A 27,839-nucleotide genomic window follows, 5' to 3' on the forward strand; every position below is an offset into this window, starting at 1 on the left:
GCCGTGTGCCTTGTCTGCCAGTGAGGAAGTCTGGCCTTGAAACAGGTTTTAGACTTCAAGCGAAGGAAGTGCAAATGAAGAAACACATACTTCTTGATGTAGCTCTCAGAGGGAGTGAAGCATGGAGATGTTTCAGGTGTGTCACAGTTGGTCTTAATTTCTTTTTTACTGCTAGCAATGGTACTGTCATCGATGACATCACAACGTAATTTCTCTTGTTTCTTCTTATTTGGAGCTCTGTGTTTCTTCTTATTTGGAGCTCTGCCTTAAAGGCTGCACTCTTATTTAAAGTAAGCAGGTTTTCTTATCAGTCCTCACGTTATCCAAATTGAAAATTAATGCTGTTAAGTGTCTTGGATATGGAACTGTGATAATGAGAAATGCAATGTGGAAGCTACGAACTTTTCCTTGAATATATTATGCTTCAGAGCTCTTTTTTTTCTTTTCTTAAAGCAAGATCATATATTTCTGGAGGCCTCTCATCACTCTGAATATTCTGGTTGTAGTCTACTTTGTGACAAATACTAATTTTAATTTAAATCTGCATTTTGTGTAGCTGACTAGTTTTTAATAAAACTTCACTGCTTTTGAAAGTTTTGATTATATGTTTAAAACAACAAGAAACTAAGTTGGTTAATCCTTCAGATAAAAAATAATTTTATATGCAGTTTGTAGCATGAGTTTAAATCGTGTTTAGCCTGCCTGTACCAGTATGTATTCCTTGCCTGAAGGAACCAGAAGATGATGACGTGCATGGATGTCTGTCCTTCTGCATGCATTATTAAATCTTAACCTGTTAAGATTCCTTGACATTTAAACTGTCAAGCTATTATACTAACTCTGTTTAAAAAAAAAAAGTTAATGTGATGGGGTGGCTTTTAGGGCTCTCCTGTGTGAAAGCTGTGCAGCTTGGCTTGCCCTCGCAAGCCTTGGTGTGCTGCCCCGCAGGTGGCAGCAGTGGTCTGGCAGAAAAGACCCCAACCCGAACTTCTGTGAGTAGTGTTTGTTTTTAACTTGGCAGTAGAAGTAAAACCAATTAATTTCATTGCTTTATTCATTTTGTTGTTTGGTGGAAGATGCTCCATTTTATTTGGTTGCTGGATGGCATTTGGACTTCTAGGCAATGTGTGTCTTTCAGAGAGAACCACAGAAGCTAAGGACTTGTCTGAATTTGTTGTGTAGTAAGGCACTAGTTTGCTGTTTTGCTGTGTTTTGTGGTGTCACCATGTAAAGGCGCTAGTGAAAATGTCTTCACTCCATGTAGAGAGTGAAAGTCCTGTATATGACCTGGAAGCTGGAAAAGCCTTCAGGCCTTCAGAATTGTAACGCTGGCCAAATTTGGGTTTTATTCAGTTCTGACTCAGTGGATTTCAGTGCTTAGAAGAGGGGATAGGTGTTGACCTGTTGTTCTAGTCACAACTTCTCTTTAACTGCTTTTCCATTGATTTCAAAGATAAAGTCATGTTTCGTTTCCCTTTTCCTGTTATGTGTATTTAACAATTTTTTTTGTCTGGTATCCTGTTCAGCAATCGTAAACTATCACACAGATGGGGACGATGAAGAATGCTTTTCTGTAAAGCAACAGCACTAATTATTTACCACTTAATGATATTCAATATAATTACATATTGTTAAACAATTATAATTGAACACTTTACATTATACATTTGTATGCCCTCTGCAGTGTGCAAAACATGTTAAATACATACCATAAATAGCCTTAAAAATTTTAGTTTCTGAGAGCAAACAGATTATCTGGTTTTGTGTATAATAGCAGAATGGGGAAGTCTTACGCATACAAGTATTTCTTTTGATGTAAAGTTGGACAAAGATTTTTTTAATGAGGAAGGGGTATTCAAAGGAGCCTGAGTGTGCTCCATATACCCAAAACCAGTTAAATCAGTGGTAGCTGGCTCTGAGTCGCAACAGGTATACTTCAACTATTCAGCTGAAGGTCTGATTTTTGGAGTGTGCGTTTAATAAGAGTAAGATGGGCTTTTGACTTTTACTCCCATTAGTTAATTAAAAAAAAAAAATTGTAGTTTTATTCCTAGGCTGAAATTCCTTCAGCATTTTATTGAATACTTCACACAGTTACAGCTACAATGACATTGAAATAGTAGTGAAACGTAGAACAATTTTGGTTTTCAAAAGCACTTAACTAAAAAGTGCTATTGTAGTTATGCCCTTGCATAAATTAAGTCAGAGGATGGTAAAAAGAGGACTGAATTGGATTCAAAATGCTTGAGCACAATTCAGGAATTAGTTTCCTAATTTAGTAATTTATAAATAATACATTATTAATAAGGGACTGAAATTAATATTCTATAGCATCTTGTTTTCTAAAATGATTGGTATGAGTAATATCAATTAAGACTAATTCTGAGATTGAGGCTAGAAGCTTTATAAATATAAATAAAATTGTAAACGATGTCAATAACCAGACCTTGTTCGAAGAGTTGTCCAAGGCTTAGCTTGTGCCATTGAAGTAGAGGTCAGAATTACAGATTCAACTTCTAAGTCAATTGTTTGAGTGATCACTTTGGTATTATATAACTGGAAACATGCAAACCATTTTAATATCTTTAAGAATTATGTTGTGAGCAATTTGTTTAGTAAGAGAAGACCTACAAAAAGCATATGCCATTATTATTACTCAGAATCCAATATAGTTTTTCAAATTATTACCATATGTGTGTAGGAGTTGCTTTGTACTGTAAAGTTATTTTAGATACCAGAATAATTTGTTTCATACTTCAAGTTCCTCACTGTTAGTGTCCCCTTAGATTTGCTATGATTTTGACTATTGTGTGATATATAGTAAAAAAAAAAGTTTACAATAAAAGAAATTTAACAAGTATTTGAAATTCCAGATTGTGTGCAAAATGTGCCAAATGAAGTAATGGCATTTGCAGGGATATTGTACAAGTGCAGTAGCTATGGGGAAACTACTATAAAACTATTAAATATGATCCCCCTGCTGTCTTTAACCACTGTTAAAAAAGCTTGAGAAAGTAAAGCAAGCTTGACTGGCTGACAGACATTCCAACAGAGAAATTAATGTCTTGTAAGTCATATGTTATAACTGGTTACTCATATTTTTTATTGTTTCTATTGATGTACAAATTCATGGACAGCTTTAACAGGGAAAAATTATTGATAAAGGCTTTTTTTATATTTATATATTTCATGCTGAACAATCTTCTTAGAACCCCACAGAACAGTAACTGAAGCAAAGGAAAAGTGTCATTTGTAATGCTGCTTTCTTAAACCAATGCTTTTGTCTCTGAGCTAGCGCAGAGCTAAAGGATGTCCTGACTAACAAGAAAGTTAGTTGAAATGAGTTTAAGATGAAGTATTTGAATGTGCATACTGTAATGCTGACATAAACAGTTAAGAAAAGAAGCTAAGAAAAATGAATTTGTATAGGGAAATCACCTCATTGATTTGATTTTGTTTGGTAGACTAATTACCTGCACAGATGACTGCCAACTTAGTTACATAGGAAGGACTATTTATAAACCACTTTTGAATGTATTATACTTTAGTATATCATAAAGATTTATTACTAACAGTGTGGGTATATTTCTTCATGTCCTTTTGATTTACGTTCAGATGTCCTCATGGATCTTTCTTAACAGATTCATAGCCTCGGGAAAGAAATTTTAAGATGGTCCAAAGCCATTGCTGGAGCAAAACATGGGGTGGTATATTTGGTAGCATAGAATCACAGAATAGTAGGGGTTGGAAGGGACCTCTGTGGGTCATCTAGTCCAACCCCCGTGCCGAAGCAGGGTCACCTACAGCAGGCTGCACAGGATCTTGTCCAGGTGGGTCTTGAATATCTCCAGAGAAGGAGACTCCACAACCTCCCTGGGCAGCCTGTTCCAGTGCTCCGTCACCCTCAGAGGGAAGAAGTTCCTCCTCATGTTCAGACGGAACTTCCTGTGCCTCAGTTTGTGCCCATTGCCCCTTGTCCTGTCACTGGGCACCACTGAAAAGAGCTTGTCCCCATCCTCCTGACACCCACCCTTCAGATGCATGGTAGCATCTGCTTCAACAACATCCATGTTTTAGAGACTTTGCTGTGACCATGGTCAGTGTGGTAAAGTTCTCTGCAAACGCTTGGCAGGCATTAAGCAAAGTACTGTGCATTAGGTGGTGTTTGCATACCTTACAAACACTGTGTTATGGTCCAAATATTTACAATAGTCTGTCTCCTTGTATTGTTCATATGCAGATCTCAGGGTTAGCACAATGTATTTGTTCCATGTGCCACCCAGAATTCTGTAAGTGTAGCACAGATGTGTTGTACAGAGGTCTTTGGATGTAAGAAAACCAGGATGAGCAGTTTTGCATGTAACTCCAACAACAGACCCAGTCCTGAGCAAGGAAACCAACTGTAGTTGGCAATGAATATTCAAGCAGCCAGAGAAAGCAGGACTCATGCTTGGTTCCTCTTCCTCTCACTTTGGATTGAGAGTTTATGATTTGTCAGAAATAACAGGTGCATACCTGAAGTTTACAGGTCACAAACAGGCCATCACATTCACAGGATGGCTGCTAACACAGGTACTGGATATGTAAGTTGAAAATCACTACTAAGTGTTCTACTTAAAGTATTTGTTGGGGAGACTTGGCATCTCCAGCCTTATGGTGCTCACAGACGACTTCCTATTACAGTTTGCTTAGTTTTTGTAATGACTGTTAATATATGTTAAAAATTATGGTGAAAAGTTGGAAGGTTTTCTGTGGCAGTAGAACAGTATTTCTGTTTAACCTGAGCTTATGTAATAGATAAGGTGAACAGTGTGGTTTGAGCCCTGTTAGTGTATTCTGTTCCAGAAAGCAGCTCAGATTTGCATGTTCCACCTGCAGCAACAAACTAGCTGGGGATACCTGTTGTCCAAAATAAAAAAAAAAAAAAAAACAAACAACCAATCTCCATGCGTTCATAGTTCAACCAGGAGATTTATTTCACTCACTGAGTAAAAATGACTTTTTGCAGAAAGAGAAAGCTCAAACTTGTCTGCAGCAACTACTTATTTGTATAGTGCCCAGTGGGGTCTTCATTTCTGTATGCAGTTATAATGTAAGTGTACAGAGTTCCGATTATCTCAGTTACAGCATAGTTTTCCCTGAATATTTGATTGCAGTTGTGAAATCAACACTGGGATTGTGGCATTACTGTTCTGTAAAAAGGCACTTTGGACTGTCCAATTGGACTATCAGTTGTCAAAATTCGTCTGTCACCTGTTTGCCTTCTCAATTGCTATTACCCTGGAAAATGTTGGGATGAGGTTTCCTGTTTGTATGTACTGGAGCCATTGTTCAAGACAGCATAAGAAACCAGAGAGAATTCTGTTTTTTTGATGTAGCTGCCTGGTTTTTAATGAGGATTGTACTAGAGGAGGTGCTTGAAAGGTATCAGAGTATGCAAGTTAAGAGAAATTTTGTTATTTCTCTATGAATTCTAGCTTGAACAGTTATATAAATGAAATGTTTGAAATGGCTTTAATTAGTGGGATGGATAGTGCATTAGGCTTTCTTTTCAAAACTAAGTTTTATATTGAAGAGATAAATTTGACTAATCTTTGCTTTATATGACAATTGTATATGACACAGAGGCAATGTCTGTTATAAAATATTTTAAGTATGGAATAAGAGCAAATTATTGGCATGAAGGGTCACCTCAGTTATGAAAATAAATGAGCTTTTAATTTAATTAAGGTAAGCATTTTAAAAAAAATAAAATGACAGTTAATATTTCTCCTAAGCTTTGCTATTAGCACCTATGCTAGTCTTCACTGTTCAGTTCCTCTGCTGTTTAAGAATAACCTTCAAGTTAAGCAAAATGTTCGCAGTACTCCCTGTTGTCTCATAAATTGTTAAATACTTTCCTAAATCTTGCTGTTGCGTGGTATGTGATCAGATAAGCAAAATAAGTGAGATTTTTGTAGGAGTAAGTTCAGTGAAGTACTCTTCCCTCAGGAGAAAAGAGACTGTTGTGTAGCTAATAAAACACTCATTTGTATTGATCCAGAGCAGCACAAGGGGGATCTTTTGGATCCATGTGGCTGCCTTTCAGAAGGATGCTGCTAGTAAGAGCCAGCCCGGGTTTGAAGCCAGCACAGTAGCTGCAGTAGCAGCCGAACAATGGGTTAGAGTTGCTACTGATGCCACCAAAGTGCTACTGCTGTCTTCACTGTGAACGTGTTCCATGCGTTTGTGGTTTCCTCTGATACATCCCTTCCCTTACTTAGTATTCCATTTGGCTAGTTCCTTTTCCTGCATACCAACCTAAATACCCACACTTCAAAAAACCTTTTTTATTTACAAATTGTTACTTAATTTTACAAATGTACTGTATACTCAGCTTGTTTGTTTTGATCCTTTCTTTTACCTATCTTGATTATACAGATTATGAGATACTTGGGTGATGTTTTAGTTGTCTGTCTAGCACAGATTAGTTCTTAGGTGTGATTGCAACAAGTGGAAGTAATATTAATAAACACATCTGAATTGAAGAATGAATGTTGTTTTCTTTTGGACAAAGAATCTCATTAAAAACAGGAAGCTCTGTTAGATTTGTGGATGGAACAGGTGAAGCAGCATGAATTCAGTGTTATTGCTTCTGTGATTCTTCCTGGTTTCTTAATGAGCTTTATTTTTTTTAATGCAGAGACTTGAAGGGCGTTATAGTCAGTTTGAGTGACAATGGGCATCTTCAGTGTTCCTACCTTGGAACTGATCCTTCACTCTTCCAGGCTCCTAGGGTTGATTCTAGGGAAATAAACTATGAAAAATTCGATGCTGAAATGAAAGAGCTTCAGAAGATCATCAAGGAGGCCACGAAAACACAAGGTATACTTCTCCCTTTTCTGTAGTTGTATGTAATTTTAACCACTTGGCTTTCCTTTTAGCACTATAAATTATTTTGTTTTATTTTCATACTATAACCATAATTACATTTCTGTAGGAAATGTAGTATTTAATAATGTTTAGGCTTTAACAAAAAATGTGCAAACAAAATCCTAGACTGTAAGGCCCTTGGATACAGAGTATTTTGTTTGTATTTTCATAATGCCTGCTGGAACTTTTAAGAGATATGTCAGGTTGCAGATCTACTCCCTGGTGCGAGTGTTCAGAGAAAAAATTGACAGTACTACCCAAAGGCAAGAAAATTTAAGGAATTTCACAGCAACAATCCAATATACCTAGGCTTCAGAGAGCGCAAAAGTATTGCCAAATTCTGTTTTATTATTACAAATGACTTAAGTCGTGCAGTTAACACGGAATGACTTTTGTTAAAGCAACTTTTCTGTTGCTTTAACTTTCAAAAGCAATTTTATTTGAAGAATATAGTGAGAGATATCAAAACTTGAGTAACTGATCATTGCTGGAATTCATGCTGGAATTTACATTCGTTGCTAAGAACTTGCATTGAATTTATTCAAGTAAGGGCACAAGTTCTACAGAGATCCTTCGAAGTCTCTATTTTCATAACTGAGTTTTTATACGGTGTATCTGACTTGCACAGGGAATTGGAAGCTTGTGATTTTATAGGAAACTATCGAAAAATCTTAGACAAATAGGAAGAACCAAATAAAATCTTTCATGATCGTTAGCATGTTCTTTAAATGCATTAAAGAAATAGTCGTGGCTTGCTGTATGAAAGTGAAAAAGCTCACAGTTGAATTCCCTAGAAATACGAAATGCTTTATCTGCAGTTGTGAACTTCATTCTACAACTCGATTCCTTTTTTGTAACTGCATATAACTTTGTCCGTTATTGTGATAGACTAATATACATTTTTTGATTTTACAAATACAGTAATTGGTTATTTAAGCATACAGATGTGGGTAAATTCCACTGAATTTTATCACAGCCCTTCTTTATAAGTGTTTGACAGTTTTGTTTGGCTATCATAACTACAGGAAAGAAAAACATGATGGAGGGAATAAATCCGTTTGAGGTTGAACCTACTTCTGTTTGTGAATTTTATCATATTGTGTAGAAGATCTAGAGGGAAAGAAAGGAAACGTAGCTATCCTTTATGACTTTTCTAATGGCTGTCATGGTATGACTGACAAGTTTACATTGAATATTGTCAATCATTTCCCCGTTCTACTTCAGTCTTTCAAATCTGATTGAAGATGTTACAGTGGTGTTTCCAGATGAGTTTTTGTGAATGCTTCTTTCGTTGTGGAGAGGTGCTCTAATGATGTTGGCTTTAACTGGATGTAATACTTGAGAAAACCTTTTTTGCAACAAAACATTTTCCTTCTGAAGAATGGCTTTCAGTTTCAGATGTTTTGGCTTTGTTTCGTTTTGGCTTTTTTCTTAGAACTTTAGCTAACTGCTCATCGTGTCTGGCTGAATACAAAGCACTTTTGAACAGTGGTCAGCATTAAGTTACTCTTAAGCATGATCTTTAAAATGAGCTATTGACTTTTGAATTCATCCTTGTGCAGTAAGAGCTTCTGTTGTTTTGAAAATATCTACCCTTATGTGGATATAATTTTTCTTTGTTTCATTTTGAATTCCAGATGTGGAAGGTATTTAGAATTAGGTCATCATATGAGAAAAAAGTAGAGTAGTTATTTCCATAAATGTCTTGTATTGCTGACCATTAAACTGTTGAACTTAAGCTGTTTTACACATTTTAAAGAACAAGGATTTACATTATAAACTGATGAAATATTTTAAAATCTTAACTGTTATATGGACTTAAATGTAATGTAACTTGCATCAGTCTGGATGACATAAGTGGTTAAACATAGATGTTTTGGCTCAGTTCAGTAGTAACAAAAAGCTGGTGCTTATATGTAAACTTTGGTTGTGATATCTGTCCTATTTCTAATAGAAAAATGACTGTATGACAGAAGTTGCTTGAAGAAGCAACCTGAAGAGAAATGGTTAAGAAGGGATAGAAGAGGAAGATATTTTCATATCTGTACGAGTGGAATGGATTGTGCTGAGCTATGTGTGATTGGCAGAACCAGTTGTGTGCCATTGTGGCAGTATGAAACAGGCCTAATCTTCCTCCTTAGGTGCTGTTGGAGGAATGTGTTTTGGTTTTGCTTGTTTTCCTTGTAGTAAAGGGAGGAATTTTTCTCTGAGCACAAGAAAGTGAAACTTTGTCTTCATCAAAATCTTTTCCCTTGACTCTCTTGTTAGAAAGAGATAATGTGTTGCCTATTAGTTCTGGGTCCTTTTCAGGACCCTATGTGTAATAAAATTCTTGCAGCTTTCTGAATGTGCTCATGCTCTCAATTATGCAATTAATATGTTAATTTCCCCTGTAAGTATTTACTATTACTTTAGGAACCATAAAGTTCCTGTTTGGATTTTTCTTTTTACAATACATATAGTATTAAGAAAGAGAAGTACTTTTCAGAAAAATGCAAATACCTTAGAGATGGACTTCTGGAGTCTTAGGAGATTATGTAATTCCTCATGGTATTTAAGTGCCTAGCTTTTAATCCTTACAACTTTTTTTACATATGTGAATCTTTAGGCTTTATATCACTGATGTAAATGAGTTTGTAGCATTCTTTGCCTCGTGTGTTGGAAGTCCTGGAAATAATCAGGTAATATTGAAACCAAGTCTCATACAATGTTCTGTACGTAACTTTCATGTACCTTCTTACACAGAGGAATTTCTAAAATCTATTTTTATTTTACACTATTAGGCATAGAATCTTTCTAACATATCATTATCAAATTATTTAGATGAAAGTACTGTGAGATGTGGTGTGTATTTTGGAGATAGTTGTTTATTACAGGTGTATTAGTATATGCATGTAAGGACAAAAGTTTAAAAACTCCATAGTCTCTGAAGATCATAGATAGTAGGTGTAAAATATGGTTATAGAATGCATCTAAATCCTTTTTATAAAGCAGAAATCCAGAATAAGATCCAGGTTTAGGTTTTGTGTAGATATCTTATAAAATTGGGAATTTTCTCTCATCAAAAAATCATATGCGTTGTTATATTTTCCTGTACGCTAGTAGGTGTAGTGATGTAAGTCTTGAAACCTGATGCTGTTGAAATTGTGTTATTTAAAAATGCAGCTGCATGTTTGTTAAAGGAGAGCTAATATACTTCTTCTTTCAGATATTTTGCCCAAATCTGGAAAACATAGAGGTCTAATTGTCACAACAGAAGTTTCACCTGATTTGGATGCAGAATCTGTATGTACCTGTATAAAAAGTACTCTGAAAACATTAGTTTCATACAGGAGTAAATAACAGTTGATTATGGATAGATGTTACGATGTATTTATATTTGTGGGACTGAGCCTCTGTATAGCCCCCAGTTTTCCATCAATTAAAGTGCACTTTTGTTAATAATTTTAATTAGAATTATTAAAATTTGGTATGTTCTGTCTGGGGACCTTTAGATTCTTGGCTAAGCAAATGTAAATGAATGAGAACTTAGGGTCTGGAAGAACTTTGTAATGGTGAGAATTTGTAGTGGTGAGCAGTTAATAATATGGGTTGAAGCAGTATAAGTGTCACCCTGTGGATCTTGTAAAGGTAGAATACATGAACCACTCAAAGATGCTTTGTAAGAAATTATCTTTGGGGAAGGCATCATTCAATATTCTCTGGCGTTGCAGCCTAATGAGTTGATTTGTCTTGTATACATAGCTTATATATATAGCTTATAAAAATTAATTCAAATTAAGATTCAGGAGAGCTTATGTTGTCTCTCAAAACTTTGCACTTTAACGTTTCAGAACATACTCATTGCACTAGAACATCTGTAATTAGTCATTTCTGGCCACTAATTTCTGCAAAACTGCTTTTCAGGGCTGCTTACCGTTCAAAAAATACACAAGGAGCTGCGCTTTAATACTTTCAATACATATATGATATATTTATTTAAACTGTTATTATTGCTACTCCTACCTCTACTATATACTTCTATATTCTTTGGTAAAGGAACCTCTCTATAGTGTGTGCTAGTGTCCTAGCATGTGTATGTGGACAAAAGGATATTGTGGTATGGTCTTGGCTGGCTGCAATGATCTGCTCACAACGCTTAGAACTCTGAGATCCGTAGAATGCTCTAATGCTGCTCTACTCATTCGCTCAACCTTCCAGATGCAAATAGTCTGTTTCCCATAGAAGTAACTCAATATATCAATCAAACCACAGCCTTGAATTTTTATTTCCCACACCTATCCATATATCTTAGTTGCCTGTGTGGTAGGCTTTCCTGGGGTTGCCTTCGGTAGCTGTCTGGAAAGGAAAGATCTGATAAGATACTTCATGGGGAAGGATCAATACAGGAAATGTAGGAGCAATTTTAGGGCTTCTGCAGTGATCTGGGAAACTGCAGGCTTGCAGGTACTTATGCGCTTGTGAAAAATTTAAATTGCAATCTGTGTGGTAAAAGCAAAGGGGATGCAGGTGTGTTAAAATGGATTAGACAAGCAAGTGGAGGACCTTTCTGGTTATTGAACACCAGCTTCTATGTATGGCCTCTGATCCAGCAAGTCCAACTGATTTGTGAAACCTGAGTATGGTAGGGACCAGTCTGTTTCCACCTCTGCTGTTGCTTTAGGATCAACCACTGGTCACCAGAGACAGTGGGCATGACAAGCCAGCATGATAGTAGCTATGTTTTTTTTAACTGAAAAAACTACACAATGTACAGATGAAAATCCTGTTTCTAGAACCCAGAGAGCCTACCAACTTCCTAACTTCTTAGGAACTTCACAGATGTGGACCTTATACTGTCATGTTGGGATGAAAAGGAGGGTGGGCAGAGGATGTAGATTGATCTTAATTTGCTCTTTTATTATGAGAAGGTAGAAGTTCAAGTTAGTAATTTGGTATTATAGCAGAAGTGTTTCTTTAAAATAAAATATTGTTTAAACAAACAGGAACATTTTCTTAAACTGTAGGGATTGTGACCTGTTGCAAAATGACATGCAAGTGTGAAATAAGATATGAAACTGGACTGCAAAGTTGAGATGGATTTTGAATTAGATGGAATTTTCTACTGAAATAGAAGTTAGCAGGATGTAGCAAGATGCCTGCTATAATTTTCTTTTGAAGTTTAAAATATATTTCTGATTATAAGATGGTGTGTGATGATTTTATAGTACATACTATGGTGTGTATATAATGTATTGGCAGATTGGAAGTCAGCTTTTCCCTACTGAATAACAGAAGGTATTTCCAGAATTTAAATAAATACACAGTGGAAAGTAGCGTGCCAAACAAAACAGTTTCAAATATTCATATATACATCAGAGTGTATTAGCTTCTTATATACACAGCATTCATGACCTTTTGCTATCCTTTTTGCAGGCAATTTCAAACATAGGCTTTACATTTTCAGAAGGAACACAGAAATCTATTTTGTGTATTTTAATCTGTCATAGGAATGATAAGTCCTTTACCGTTAATTCCCTGTTTACCAAGTTGATGGTAGGAAAGTAATATTGCATTCATTGTGTTCACTCATTCATGTGTAATAGAATTCACTGTTTTCATCTTTTTCTTCACAGAAAGCCGTTGACAGTGAGGTAAAAGCAGAGGCAGTACCATCAGTCACAGTAAAGGTAGTGTGCCTGAATCAAACAGTAGTGTTCAAATAGTGGGGGCAAATTTTAGCAAACTTACCACTTTTTGTGTATTTTACTTAGATCATGAAAATGAGTAAAATTTGAAATGCCATTTATACTTAATTCGTTTCCTCCTTAATATGACAAGGTGTCATTCCAGCAAACCTTCTGCTGAAGTCAGAAAGCGATTGGAGTTTTATTTTTGATGGGCTTATCAAGAAACAGACACAAAAAAATTATTAGAGTGAAATGAAGTTGGTTTTGAAATTATAAGAATAATTTTTCCAACACTTTTCAAAGGGCCTGCTCGCTTACTTGAAATGTGAAGTTTGTTATCTTCAGCTACCTTTTTAGATGTCAATAAACAATGATAGACTTTTTTGATAAAAAAGAATTTCATTGCTTTTGTTAGTGGAAAAAAAATGCTAGGAAAATCTGATTTGAAAATTGACATCGTTACAGTCCTTCATGAGGGTTGCTGCTGTGACTGATCTAAAGGAAGTGAGTGTGCACATGCATGTGTGTGCAAGTGTAGTTTCTTCTTAGTATTGCCTAAAAAAGTCATGATTTTTGAGTGTGAGAGGATCTTCCAGGAATATCAATGGAGCATTATGTTTGAGAACCTTGCAAGTTCTCCTGTCTTGAGTGAAAAGTACAGGGGGTAACTGGACTATTTATTGAACCAGATTCCCTTAATCTGGTGTGGTTTAGTTATTCTTGGTCCAATATCTTTCTCTGCATTTTTAAATGGTAAGGTGATACAGGAGAAAATACTAATCCTGATAGTCTGTGACAGTTTTGCTCAGAGAAGTTCAAATGAACGGAGTTGGACTTTGAATCAGGCTGTTTGAATATAAGGGTGCCTTAAAAATATAACGTAAATTTAAATTACCTCCAGAAAGGTATGAATTTATCAGCTTTTAGTTTACGTTGGAGCCCATATATGATGTGAGTTAGTACAGAGGAAAGTATTGTCTTTATAATTATCACATTCTATATTTTTTGGGAATGGTTACGATTTCAGTATTGGGAACACAGTAACTCACATTATTCTCTCTCATACTCTAATTGGTATTGTAACGCCAATGGCAAACTGTTTCAAATAAGGGTGGATGTGTTTATATTTGAGCTTTTTAATGGGAAGACTTTATAATTCCCTATTCTGTTTTCTTGTTTATGCATCTTATACCTTTTAATGAAACAAAAATAGTAAATGTAGGAGTTATAAAGCATTCATTTTTTTCTAGAGTTTTTTTTCCCTGATAAGTTCATTTAACTGATCTTCATATGTCTCCATTCTAACTAACTGCAGTTGATGGAAAAGTCCGTTTAATGAATGGATTCAACTCCTTAATATTTACAAAGTTATAAGCATTGGTTCTTATGAAAGTAAGAAACAATTGTACATTACATTATGGTTGCATGTTATGACTTCTGTCAGACTAAATTGAACTTAACCACTGAATTTGGACAAGTTAAGAACAGTTTTCATAAATTTTGAAATTAAATATTTTCTTGAATTGCACAACTGCAACCAGTGTGTGTACCTTGCATGTTTTCTGCAGAGTAGGCAATGTCACTAATGTATATTATCTGACTGCAATGGTGGTGGTTGTATCCAAAACTCTGCAGGCAATGCATTGTGCTCTTAAAAAAACCTTCCAGAATTTGATACTTATTTTTGTATTAAAACTTTATTTTTAAATTTAATTTACCAATGACAAGCATGTCAGAAAAATATAATAAAATTAGATACTTTTGACAAAAGTTTCTGGATAAGAAGGTTCTCCACTTTGGGTTCCTACATGCAGCAGAAAGCCAAACATAATTGAGAAGTGTACCGAAGTGGTGTTTGCCAGTAACTTTAAGAGTCACTGTCTTGATTACAAATTCTCAAGTGTGCAATTTCATGTCTGCATGCTTCTAGCTCATTTAGTTGGTATAACATCTGTAAGGCTATTGATTCCATCTTCATTTTTCATCTTATTGTAATTTTTTTCTTCAGAAAATGGGGCAAAGTTTACCTGATGTATGTACAGAGGTAGATGTGCTCATTCCTTGCTAGCGTTAATAGCCATGGATGATCCGAGGGCCTGTTTGCAGCCCAAATGTATTGTTAAACCAAAATAAGTATCGATGTTAATTCTGTTTAGTCAAACTTCCTAACACTTGAGTTGTGTTATAACTAATAGTATTTTCCTAAACTGATTTAATGTGGCTGTAGTGAGCTCCTTGTTATACCAGCAATACAAAATAGATGATAATATATAGTAGATATGGTCTGTGTATATGCAGATCACATTCAGATCTGAGTCACTGCTATGCTTTCGTTGTAGATCTGAGCTAAGGACGTTATTTTGATATCCATTGGTTTTGCAGAGAAATAACTGCCTTCAACAGAAGCAACCAGGGCCACTCCAGGTTTATGGTTAGGTTGGCTCTTAGAATCTAGAGTTGTAGTTGTGCTGGGTATCCTGTATATTGAATTTTAGAATTTGTTTCCAGTAAAAAAATCAAATAGCACTTGAATCTAAAGTTATTCAGAAGACTGTGTTGCTCTTTGCAGTTAAAGGAAATAATTTCTTTGGTTAGATTTCTTTTTATTTTGTTTTTTACCTTAGTCATCTCAGAGGCAACACTTTATTTTTATTTGCATTAGAACAAATGCATGAAACTGGCAAAATATTATCATTTTAATTAACACTTTAGCATTAGTTTGTCTTGAGTTAAAATTACAAAGAACATGAGAAATCCCCTCAGTTTTTTGTTGCCTTTCAAGTTACTGTGTTCCACTATTGGCTGTAAGTAAATAAGAATTGTAAAAGGAAAATACTGGTTTTGAAGTTGAAATTTGAAGTTCCTAAACATTGCTGAATTGCTCCTTGCAGGTTTTTTGTATCTTTTTGCTGATTAGTTTGTTTTCTGCTATGCAGATGGATTTGTTGCTTCTTTTAAATACTTCTGTATGTCACTCGATTTAGGTAACAATACAGAGCAGAGTGACCGCGCAGAAACCAAACCTGGCAGTATGTGTACAAGCTCCATTAGCAGTGACCTGTGACCAGTTCGTCCTTGATGATTTAGGTAAGTTATTATAGTACCATTGCAGCTATCGTATTACTCTTTCTGAGGGTGTTTGAAAGTTATAGTCCAACCTCCATCGAGTGCATTGTTGCAGATATGCTGCAGTTTACACAATTACAATTTTGCCTTGCCTGCCCTCTGCAGCTTCTAGATACTGCTTGGTGGAGGAAGACAAAGGAATGGAGTTGCTTCCTTGATTATGGTATGATGCATGGCAGGTGAGGAGAGGCAGGGTGGCAGCTTCATGATGGAGAGGAAAAAAAAAAAAACAAACCCCAGTTATTCTGTGGTACTCTTGGGCATTTTGTTTTGCTGGCAATTCTCTGTAGAAATGGCACTGCTGAGCTAAAAGCAGGGACAGAGAGCTTGTTTACCTGTGGGCAGACTAGCATATGTTCCCAGCTTACCATCAACTGTTTGGTGAGTCTAGCCTTTTTCCAACTCTGATAAGACTGCAAGTGGGATTGCTTTGAAGACTAAGTGGAGCTGAAGACCAGAGAAGTGTGTCCTGCTGTCTCAGTTCGGACTGCAGACCATTTCTGCTCTGAAATGTACAGTAATCGTCCCTATTTAAACAGAGCTCTGTTGATTGCTGCTCTCATCTGAAAGGATAGTTCTTAATGTTTTCTCATCATGTGACAGGAACAAAGGGCTGATGGCTTTGGAAAATATTAAAATCGTGACCTGGAACTGCATTTATTTTGATATTCTTTGTGTTCAGGGTGCTGAATTCTTTTATTGGTTATGCTTCAAGATAGTTGTAAGTTAGAAAGACTAGTTTGCCTTTTATAAATTAAGGATTCAAAAAAGAGCATGTGCCCTGATTTGCTAAATGTGAACTGATGGAAACAACTATTGTAATTCAGTAGAATATTTCCCAAAGTGCTAGAAAACGTGTTGCTTTCATTTGGATGCTCCTATTACTTGATTTAATTTTGTATTTTTTTAGAACCAGATTCATCTGAAACCGTGGTCCTGTCTGTCTTTTTGAAGGGGAATTGTTCTCCACCAGAACTAGAAGGAAATTGTATGGTTTCATATGATACGCCAACAGGTAAGCCACCTGATATTTCAAATTGATTTGCCTTTTTTGAGGTCTTTTTCTTTACATATTTCTTATAAATGTTCTTTTGAAAGGCATTAGTAATTAAAGAAAGAATGTGTATCAGTCGAGTCTTCAGTTTTAGTTTTAGTTAGTATTTTCTGTTGCATAATTATGTGATTGGTCTTATAGAGGTAAAATCGTATGCTTATGGCTTGGGAAGCAGCTGTACAAGCTTTCCTGTTGTGTCGTATCAATTTGCTTCTGTTCTGCCCTTTAAGAGTCCATCTCTTGGACATCTTTATGACGATTCAGCCTTCTGGGCTGCCAACAAATGTGACAATAACTGGCTCCCCATTGAGGAAGAGATTTGAATAAGCATTGGGAGTGATTAATGCTCACTTCCCTTTCAACAATTGAACATATTCATTCTAAACAAATAAACTAACCCAAAGGAATAAGAAACATAGTCGTTGTTTTGTAATGCCCTAATGACCCTTGAGATGTAAACTAGATATGACCCTAGATATGTAAACTTACCCTGTTATCCGTAACTGACTGATTAGTTTTCTATCCAAAGACTGTGAATGTGTCAGGCTACTGAGAAACTGTATTTAGGCAGGGTTTCCATATGACGTGCAGCATGAACAGGTTTAAGCTGTCTGTTTGTCACTTCTCACTGCTTGGCTTTGCTCCTGCATGTCCTCCCCAGTTGTGCTCACACAATCAACAGTTATTTCTCAGCCAGATTTACTGATTTGGTTCACTCTGAAAACACAGAGCTGTGCCAGCACAAAGGGAATGCCAGACTGGCACCAAAGAAATCTATATGGAGTTAAGGGCTTCTGTGAAGGGTGGTGGTCCTGAGTACCTTATCCTATGCAGACACTTTTATTTAAGCATTTACTTCACATCACTTCTCACTTGAAACATTGTGACAGTAGTCTAGGCTGTGTGATGATTGAAATGTTTGTTTCTAAAAAAAACTGAAACTCATGTTTTTAAAGAATGTAATCTTACCTTCTTTCGACAAGGCTTGCAGATATATGCTGAGGGTGAGAGAGAAAAGGCTGTTCTTCCATTTTTCTTGAGAGTCTGCACAAACAGCTTGTACAACTTCAGTCCCTCTGTACTGTGACTCTTGACTGTTTATTCCTTGTGAATGAGATGTTGTACCTTCAGAAGTGTCCGACTGAGTGATGTGGCTTTAGACAGGTTTTGCGGTATGACTGTAGGTAGTACGCCTTGGAGTATCTTGGATCCTCTGATTTTGAAAACTTACTTTTTGTTTTGCTGGTCTTGCTTCTGTGACTTTGCTTTGCAAGACCACAGAGGATCGAACTTAAAGGGTATTTCTCACTGGCAAATTAATGTATTTCTTTCGGGTGACACTAGTTAAATTTATGCTTTTATTTTAGATACGAGGTTGGCTTTGGGTAAGGCAAGTAAAGAAATATTGTATCTTAAGTTCTTTGATTGTTTATATGCAATTAAAAAAAAAAATCCCAGAAGATAGGACATCTAACACAGGGAACTGTAGAAGAAATTTTACAAACTTACCTTTAATGGTAGAATTTGGAAGACTTCTAAATAAAGGAGCATAATTAAGAACTTGCTAAATTTTTGGGTATTCATTTAAATTAATAAGCTGAGATAATGCTGTTCAATTACATATAAATACTAGTGTTACATGTACAAGGCAATCAAATCCTTAAGTTCAATATACTAGTAAACAAAAATTAAGTGTGTTTGACTTCGTTTTATCTGAATAGAGACTTTTTCCTCTTCTGTTTAAGATAATCATACTTGTGGTCAAATCAGTCTTCAGTGTATTTCTGTGGGATTCATACAGCTGAAGGTTAAGAAGTCAGTTGGATGGTATTGCACTATTGATGAATGTGGTCTCGTGTCTGGTTTTGGCTAGTACTATGTCTTTATGTATGGTCTACTTAACAAATATGGCTTAAGTTCTTTAAAACTTGTTACTACATTTCCTTTTTTTCTTATTTGAGTAGTATCTCATGTATTTTTTTTTTCTTTTGTCCCATTGCTGGTTGTACGGTAGAGCTCAACCCTGAAGGTGAGTGAATGGAATAAATGCAAAGTTTGGACTGGTTCATGAGTGACAGCGTATGCTGAATAAAGCAGATTTGGAAGGGAGCTGTTATTTTACCTGTTATTTGTTTAAGTTCTTGTTATACTTGGTTTGATGCTATGAAGGTGTTAATATTTGAGAAAATTGGAAGTAAACGAGGCTTAGCCATAAGAAGACAATTACCCATGGAGAAAATAAGAAGTGGTAAAGACATTTCTTGGTGAAGTATATTGCACTTTCTCATATGTAACATAGGAATTTGGTGAAGTATTAAGTGCCTTGTGCGTTGAGATTGAAAATGGAAAACACAATTATATGTTCTTTCTTTACCGTATTTTTAGCTTTTTTTCAAATTTTAGCAGGAACATAGCTAAATTATAGCTTTTTTGGTGCAACTGAAACAGCTATTAAGGATTTGTAGCTAGTTCTATGCTGTTTGGACTGAATAGCTCTGAGAATGTTATCGCTTAACATCTCTTCATTCCAGTTCCTATTGGCAACATCTTATTCAAGGCTAAAAGGCTACTTTCTGTCTGAGAATACCAGCAGTACAAAACATAGCTGTGATTGTGGTAGATATGATACTTGCAAAAGGTACAATTATAAGACAGGACTGGAAAGCTAGCGTATGTATAGGTAGACTAAAAAGAGAGAAGGGTAGTTTTGCACTGTAGTTTTGTACATGTGCTGAAAAGATATGGTCCTTGTAGGAGATAGTTTACTAACTTTAAAAATATATATTAAGTACAAATTTCCTCATGGTTTGGGGAGGGGAAAAAAGATTGTCTTAAATTTAGAGATTAACTGAAAGGGTTTTTTCAGTTTCACATTTTTCCTAAGCGGAAGTTATACATATAGATGTATATATATTTGAGTCTTGTTTTTCAGTACTTTGCTCTTATGAGCATACTAAGTAAAGTAAAAAAGTGGAAAACTGTGTTAATGGTTCCCTTCCTTTTCCGGTTTCTGGATATTTCGGGGGACCTTGAGGTGCTGTGCAGGAAATAGATGCTTGAACCAGCTTAATAAAATACTGCTCTTGGCAAGAGTAGCTATCACCATGTGGCAGAAATCTGCCACACAAAGTAATTTACAAATTATTAAAAATAGAGTAAATATGTAAATAAACTATATGAAAATAAATGTATGTATAATTTGGAAGGGTAACATTCCAAAAATTAAAATTTGGATTTTGTTGTAAGAGATTTCTGCTCAAGATGAAAACATGATGCTGGAGAGAATATTGTGGAAAACAGTGAACTTGTAGAATTACATTACAAATGTGGCCCAAAATTTGTTTGGGTTACTGTGAGGTGCACTGGACTAGTTAAATTCGGGGTCATCAATACCAGAAAAAGCGTAAAACCTCTGAATATTTAGCATGCTAAATTAGTAATCTGAGCATAAATGTTTTTTAATCATGCACATCAATGTTAAATTTCAAATATAATTAAGATGAATGCATGAGCAATTTGGAAGTGAAATCATAACTGCAGTGCAGGTAACATTACTTTTATCAGGTAAGTGCATAGTATGCCTTTAAATAGCAGTAATTTACAAGATAATGTTACAAAGCTTCTGTTGTGTTTCAGATTAGAAGACAATCTGAATTTTTTTCATATTTTTTCTTTATTACAGTGCTAAAATTGTATGTTGTGCAGTGTATCACAACTCTAGATGAAGTGAGATGTGTTACTAGACATAACACCAAAGGATTGAGGAAGTTCTGGCTCCTGCACTTTGCTACTGCTTTGTGTTTCTTTACTACCATTTAAAATTCTGAAATATTTTGAAAGCTTTTCCCAGCAAGAGTTTTTCACTGTAGTGATATGTTTTGTTGGAGGTTTTTGGTTTGGTTCTCTTATATATAGTTGTTTTGGATTCACGGACTAGAAATCTCCCCAGAGATTTGGCTAATTTCATTACTAATTTTTTCCAGTTGATAAGTCTCCCTATCTAAGTTCAATAGTAAGAGATTTGTGTTACATTGTCATCAAGAAAATATTTTCGTTTTCCCATCAGGTAATGAAGATAAGGTTGAGTGAGTAAATTTGAAAGGTTATGGGTTTATTGTCCAGTATTTTTTCAGGGATTTTCCTTGGAACCCAATAATATCTGAGTTTGGAGGACTTGTCTTAAGCTTTCTGCTTGGTTTACACCGATTTTGTTTTTTACGAGCTGCTGCAGGATAGTTACTTGAAGGCATTATCAGCCAGCTAAAAGACCTAATGAATTGATAACCAGAGGGATGAGTCTGAGCCTTCTGGTAACATTTTTCCCCTGAGATGAGTCTTAGAAATAACTTTTCATTGCAAGAGACTCACAAAGCAGCAAACAAAATTGTTAGCAAAAAGCATTGCTTGGATGATGGTTAAATGTTTGAGCTCTGTTTTGTACTAACCTGCAAAGCTTACGTGACTGATAACCTCTGTGTATCTATTAGTTTCATGACTTTTCTGTCTCCATATAATTAATAACAGTAATTACTTTATTCTTTATAAAAATGTACTTTGTTAAATTCTGCTGAGGTGAGTGGTGGGGTTAATGTTTGAGTTTTGTGGGTTATTGGGGAGAGAATGAGTAATTATTGGTATCACCTTAGTCTCAGTAAGATGAGTATTGGTGCCCATAGTGATGTGTGTACCCAAACAAAACAAGGTTTCCCTGTTAGCTGCTTCATCAAAAAATCCTGCTCAAAAAAACCCCGTAATCTGACTGCCCAAAAGAACAACTCTATATTCTGTAGCAACTAGCACTTTTACGTTTTGCATAGAACACGCGAGGTGATTTTTGACCTGCCAACAATTTTAAACGATGTTTATATTTGAACAAATTTGACACACTTTGATGGACTTGTTTTCTAAATGTTAGTGTTAAAACTTGCTCTTTTCTCTTGCACTATTCTGATAAAATTGCATATGATATTAGATCTCAGTACCAAAGGCAGTAGCCAGTTTGTTTTACAGTTCTGTTTTATTATGGTGCAGTGAGTTGAAAGATAGAATTTAGTATACCTTTGGGTAAAAATCTCCTTTAGATACATTTTTCTCTAAGCCTCAGACCTCTGACAGGTGATACGAAGGTTGCATAGATGCTATTTAAGAGTATAAAAGAGGAGTAAATATGTTCTTAAAAAGGATTTAGTTTGTGATATTCCTGATCAAAACACGTTTCAATTTTGAAGCATCAGGAGTAATCACACAGCTGTTGTCTGTATTAAAGTAGAATTGTTGGTCTAGAGCATTAAATAATATGGTAACTTTCATTGCATATTGGTATAAGTACAGGTATGCAGTGGATTTGGCTAATAAATTGCTTTCCCATTCAGTTGAAAATGTTCATTTCACATTTCACGTTCAAATTAAAAATATTAAAATTTAAAGGTATTTTAGGTGGAAAAATTCATAAAAGTCTAGATTTTTACATAGTTTTTATTTTAACATATTCCTTAATCACATTAAAAACATCTTGTGATACTTCTTTGAGGACAGCGGTATGAAGCATCTTGTATTCAGAATACGGATATGAAAGATGAATCTGTCTTTTCATTTTAGGAATACCAAAAGTTGCACAGTGTAACTTCAGGCTACCTTTGCGGTTAATTTGCTTTCCAGCTCAACCTTCAAAAGCAGCAAACCACAAGCTAACTATTGATACTAATAAACCTCCTGTCAGTTTTCTCGCCATTTTTCCAGGTAGGTTTTTAAATGTGTCTATAATAGGAAATCTGTTAGGAACTCCAACAAGTGTTGCTTGTCCATGTGAAGTAAGGAGATAATTAATAAAACTGATGTTAGAATGTTTAATAAGTGTATTTGGAAAGAAACGGTGGCATGATATTTCAATAATAATCCACCCGGGCTAGTCTGTCTCTGGTAAAACTGCCGATTTCTTTACACACTGGGTATGATATAGATCTAATTTTTATGTATCCAGAAAATCATTTTACATAAAATTGTATGAGTGGTGTTGTAATGGGGAAAAGATGGGCATTCATTTAAGAAAAGATAAACAGGGCAAAGCAGAAGTGGTAAATGATGTAAGTAAGTGGTACAGCTGCTTTGGAGGAAGATTTGTGAAGTTCTTGATGTATTGGTCTGGAGCTGATGTTGTTAATAATTTCATTAGCTGCCTTTAACCAAAAAGACAACAGTCACTTTAGCAGTATTTTCTGATGTGCAAGCCTGAGCAATGTTTTATATTCAGGAGAATATTAAAATAGCATGAAGGAAGAATTAGGTGCCATTTAGGACTGGAAAGTGAAGAAAGAAATTGAGTACTATAAAGTGTAATGTTATGAAGATGATTTCTACTGTAATTATGTGCTCATAATTTAGAAGAGATAGGAGATGAATGTTACCACAGGAGTACTCTGTGATACAATATGGTATAATCAAGCAAGCAAATAAGAACCAAGGATGCGCTAGATAAAATGTTTCCACGCAGGAAACTATTATCAAGTTACTATGCTCTGGCACACTGAGTGCTGGTTCCTGATATTAAATAAAAATTACTTCAAACTCACTGTAGAAAAAGGCTATGAACATGAGCTAGGGATTTGAAGAGGAGAACTAGAAGAAAGAGACTGATTTAGCATAATAGAAGATGGGCAAAAAAAGGGAATACATTTGCCTTTTCTAAATATTTTGTGGCTGTATCATGGATCTAGATGATCATATTAACACAAGAAGAACTGAATAAACAGGGCTTAAAGTGATTGTGAGTAAGTTCGGTCTGGCAGTGATTATGTTTCTGAACTTCAGAGGACTAAGGTTCTTGAACAGCTGTGAGAGCTGTATGGGCCAAGAACTTTGATGCTTTTAAGGTGAAACTGCATCTCTTTGAAAACCTTATATAGTACATTTGCTGAGAGCAGTGGAGTAGGCACAGTTGGGTGTTTTGGTAGCATGATTTTCCTCACTTTGAGAGTAAATATACCTCTTCTCTCAGATGGATGGGTAATACTTGAACCAAACTTCTTTCAGAGGTCTATATTTTGGGGTTTCAATCATAGGCTTCCAGTATGGCTAAGCAATAATGCTTTCAGAATAGAGCATTACATTTTATTTTTAACCTAGGGATGTATTGTTGAAAATAGAACACAAAACACAGGTCTAATGTGTTCCAGAAGAAGATATTAAAATCTTCTGTTTTCTGTTCATCACATTTTCAGTGATGGGGGAAAAAAGTATGCTGTTTATGATGTGATTCGTGAAGGAACTTTCAATTCTTGGTACACTCAATAAAAATGGTATCTCTTCTACTCCCTGTTTTGCCTTATTTCTGGGAGAAGGTTGGGAGGAGAGGTGATACAGAGTAGATTTTAAAATGTGGCACTCTAAAATTGAGCCTTTTAACCTGGTATCACCCACTACATTGAATTAAAAGATAGGTGGCCATGCATGGACTTTGCAGAGTAGGTAGTTTTAGCAAGCTAGGTGTTGTGCTCCGCTGAAAGCTGAAAAGAGAGCGTGCTTAAATGTTTTCATGATAATTTCTGCATCTGGTAAAAGGTGATAATCTTTGGGCTGTACACTAATCACAATTCTTTAGATGGTACAGACTGAACCTCTGAGAAATCTACCTTTTGTTTCAAGGCTGGAGAAGAGCAACAGTTTGTGGCACAGCTTCCACCCGTGAATGAAGGGAGGGTATACCAAACTACTGCTGATCTTTACTTCTGAGCCCTAAGAAGGGGAGCATCCTTATTCAGATTGCCTTTGCTAAACTGTTTGTGCGAAGGTTGATGTGGTCCTGGCTGTGGATTCAGGTTTGTTTGAATGCCAATGATGAATTATAGAAAACTGTATTTGACTTTCTCTTTCAGACTTTGTTGATCCGTCTGAGGATGACCAGGCAAATGTTCTGGGATTTCAGTTTTTAACTGGTTCAAAAACCACTCTTCTTGCTTCAAAAACATCACGTAAGTGCTATTAGTATTAATGTAAAAGAGGCCTCTATCATCAGATATGTGTACAAAATGAGAACGTGGGTCGTACAAAGAAGGATAATAATTGTGTGAGAATTAATGCAGGAGTTTCAAAGCGTTAACTGACTTTTTCTGATCTCCTCTTAAGTATCTGATTATGTTACTATGGAAGGCACAAAATTTTATTGCAAAACAAAAAATCATACTCAAAATAGTATGCTACAGTGTAATCTATGGCCTTGCTGGACTTCTCAATGCAAGACGAGAGACATGCTTGGACTTGGGCATCAAGAGCCGAAGAGTTAACAAATGAGCAATTACCTTGTGCTTATCTTATCAGACAGAAGTAAGGGGGGGATAGCCCATCATTGTAAACCAAGTGATCTGTGGAGCGCGGCAGAGTCCATGAAACCAGAGGTTTCTTCAGATAAAAAAGATGGCCCTCCTGAGCACGTACCAAGATGCCTGCTCTATAGGGAGCAGTCAAACTGCTGAGTCCTGCTTGTGACACAACATTCCATGCCAAGAGCCAATTGACACATAATAATTGAGTTAGTCCCACCTCACAAAAAGATTTTTTTCAAATGTATAAAAATTGGCACTTGCAAAACTCTTTTTGGGAGGAGGAACCAAACGAGAACCTTACCTGATGGATGGGTCGATGGACCTGAACCTGTCTTCCCCCCCCAAGAAAGGACGCCTCTTTGGTAAGAGTTGCGCCTCTGACTGTCAGACGTATCCCCGGGAATAGATTAACTAAAGTGCTAAACCATTACATTTGAGCTCAATTTTTGTAGACAGTGCATTTATCAACGGCAATCCTGAACCTGTGATGCTTGTCCCTTGAATAAATTACCTAGTGTTTCAACTTTGTGAAACTTTCAGTGGAAGTCCTTGGAGGGGCTCTGACAGGCAAGTTGAATCTGAGAAGTGGCTACACGCTTAACCCTTTAGATATAAACCATTGAGCAAGTCTGGGACTAGGAGTAGATCCAGCCGCACCTCGACTCCTCTCTGAGAGAGAGTTTAGAACACAAAGGAGTCTGCTCTGAACCTTGTGACTCAACGGGAGGGCTTTCCTTTTGAAATTTATCAGATTTCTTTAACCCTAACGTGACATACGGTGACAGTTCTCTGAAGAAATTGGATTTTCTTTATATTTTAGTAATGCTTTTGTTAATTAATACTCTCATAATGGAAAAAACCTCTCTTCCTCAAAGGTAACACCTTATCAACACCTGTGTTTGGAAGTAGTCATCTACTGGAATTTTTGAAAGGGATTAAAAAGCAGGTTTCTAACTCTCCATTGACTTTCAGTCATTCTTCATCTTAATTAGACATCAGACCTTACTTGCTTCTGTACATCCAAGTAAATGCCTGTGTCTGTTTTTAGATGCCTGTATATCTTGTAAATATAGGATTAAGGATTCAATATCATTCCTATGATGTTTACAGAATGTATGAACGTGCATGTAGATATGCTGTTACCTAGTCCAGCGTCTCATGTATAGGGCAGTTTGTGAACTAAATAGTCATATTCCAACCACCTGTGAGTTTGTGCTCACGAAAGATTTGCTCTCTTAGTTTTGCAGGGTTTATGGTCTTGCCCTGTACAACTACTCAACATGCAAAACTTTCTTGGTATTTGCATTGCAACCAAATCGGTTCAATTGTTTTTAGGATTTTCCATGCCAGCAAAGCACAAAGTCTTCATTTAATACAACAGACTAACAAATTGTGAACGTATAATACTTATTGTGCATTGCAGAGGGTTCAAACAGAACAATGTGAATGCTTTCGAAAAATCAGAATCTAGTTTGTTTTTGCAAAATTCTTTTGACACAAAAATCTGCTTCACTGTTTTCAAAAATCAGTATTCATGATGGGTTACATATATATATTGGTGGTGTCAGTGTGAGCTATGAGATAAAATTTAATACTTTTGTAATGTAATCAAATGTGTTAGAAACCATCTGGAGAGTAACTTTAATTGTACCAAGAATCACTTTACATTTCGAAGGTTCAAATCCATTTGTATTGGTTCGTGTATGCGTTATTTGCATGCTGTTTTATTGTTAGTTTGTGTTTAATATTTGTTTGAATAGTAGATCTTGGAGTTTAACTAGACACGCAATGATAGTCCCTAAAACCTGAAGAATTTGAAGGATTTATAAATAACTATTTTTTTCTGGATTACAATTTAATTCTTTTATTTGGACTTTGTTTTGCATAGTTGCTAAATCTGGTGCTGTGTAAGGGACAAATTTTGCGTCTATAATGAATGTGTTTTAGCTTCTAGTGAGGCTGTAACTTTGAATTCCCCCATCGCAAACCCTCAAGCTTTTGCTCTCAGGTTTCTTTGTTCACTAGCTAGGAATGAGGCTTGCAGTCTTGCTATAAACTTTCCCACACTGCTTTACTTGTGAAGTTCACTTTACAAAGGAGATTTGAAATATCTGTGAACAGACACTATGCATAACACAAAAGCATTGTTTGGTAGAATTTTGTGATACTGAAATGATTGTGCTTGAGTGGACAAATCTATGGAACTAATGAATGCAGATGAATTCTGTTCTATTATTTGGGAGGTCCTTATTCTGTTATGTAACTTAACACTGAGTTTATAATTTGTAAAAGTGCTTATGCAGCATTATCGTTGTGGAAATGTTCTTCAAAAAGAAAATTGTGTGTGTAGATAAATAGTGACTAGAAGTAATGGTGTTTCGGAAATGTAAAGAAGTTCATTTGGACTGATCAATTCATATTTCTGGTTTTCCATGAAAGAAGCTAGTCTTGGACAATGGAAAAAGACATCTTTTTCCATATCCCTTGTCAAATGGACCTCCATGTTCTGAATGGGAAGAACTGCACGTAGGAGAGACCAGAGAGTCTCCAGGTTCAGTTGGGTTTCCCTGCTGAAGCTGCAAACATGAGTGACATCTGTTTTCACATTTGTTTAATTGTATTAGCTAATCCATTTTGAACAGCGTAGTAATTGAAGATGTTACTTCAGCCTGTCAAGAGGACTGCTGCAAAGAAGCCCAGCCTGAAGTTCATTTTGACAGTTAATACATATTAAAAATAAGCTGTCCCCATGTAGATTAA

At 35.8% G+C, this 27,839-nt stretch overlaps 1 protein-coding gene across 2 annotated transcripts in view; it reads left to right on the forward strand.

Annotated features, from left to right (window-relative positions):
* The window catches only part of BBS9 (Bardet-Biedl syndrome 9), a 310,207-nt gene that overhangs the window by 53,104 nt on the left and 229,264 nt on the right, over positions 1-27,839 (forward strand). For both annotated transcript variants that reach the window (XR_012763711.1, XM_075418656.1), the window contains 8 exons: positions 6,683-6,864; positions 10,121-10,197; positions 12,528-12,581; positions 15,566-15,668; positions 16,618-16,722; positions 18,776-18,790; positions 22,360-22,500; positions 24,633-24,728. Coding sequence is in view for 1 of the 2 variants with exons in the window: in XM_075418656.1 (XP_075274771.1) it covers positions 6,683-6,864; positions 10,121-10,197; positions 12,528-12,581; positions 15,566-15,668; positions 16,618-16,722; positions 18,776-18,790; positions 22,360-22,500; positions 24,633-24,728 (773 nt within the window). In the remaining variant the exon portion in view is untranslated. The remainder of the gene's footprint in view (positions 1-6,682; positions 6,865-10,120; positions 10,198-12,527; positions 12,582-15,565; positions 15,669-16,617; positions 16,723-18,775; positions 18,791-22,359; positions 22,501-24,632; positions 24,729-27,839) is intronic.

Source organism: Opisthocomus hoazin, chromosome 4 (assembly GCF_030867145.1).
Source record: "Opisthocomus hoazin isolate bOpiHoa1 chromosome 4, bOpiHoa1.hap1, whole genome shotgun sequence".
NCBI lineage: Eukaryota > Metazoa > Chordata > Aves > Opisthocomiformes > Opisthocomidae > Opisthocomus > Opisthocomus hoazin.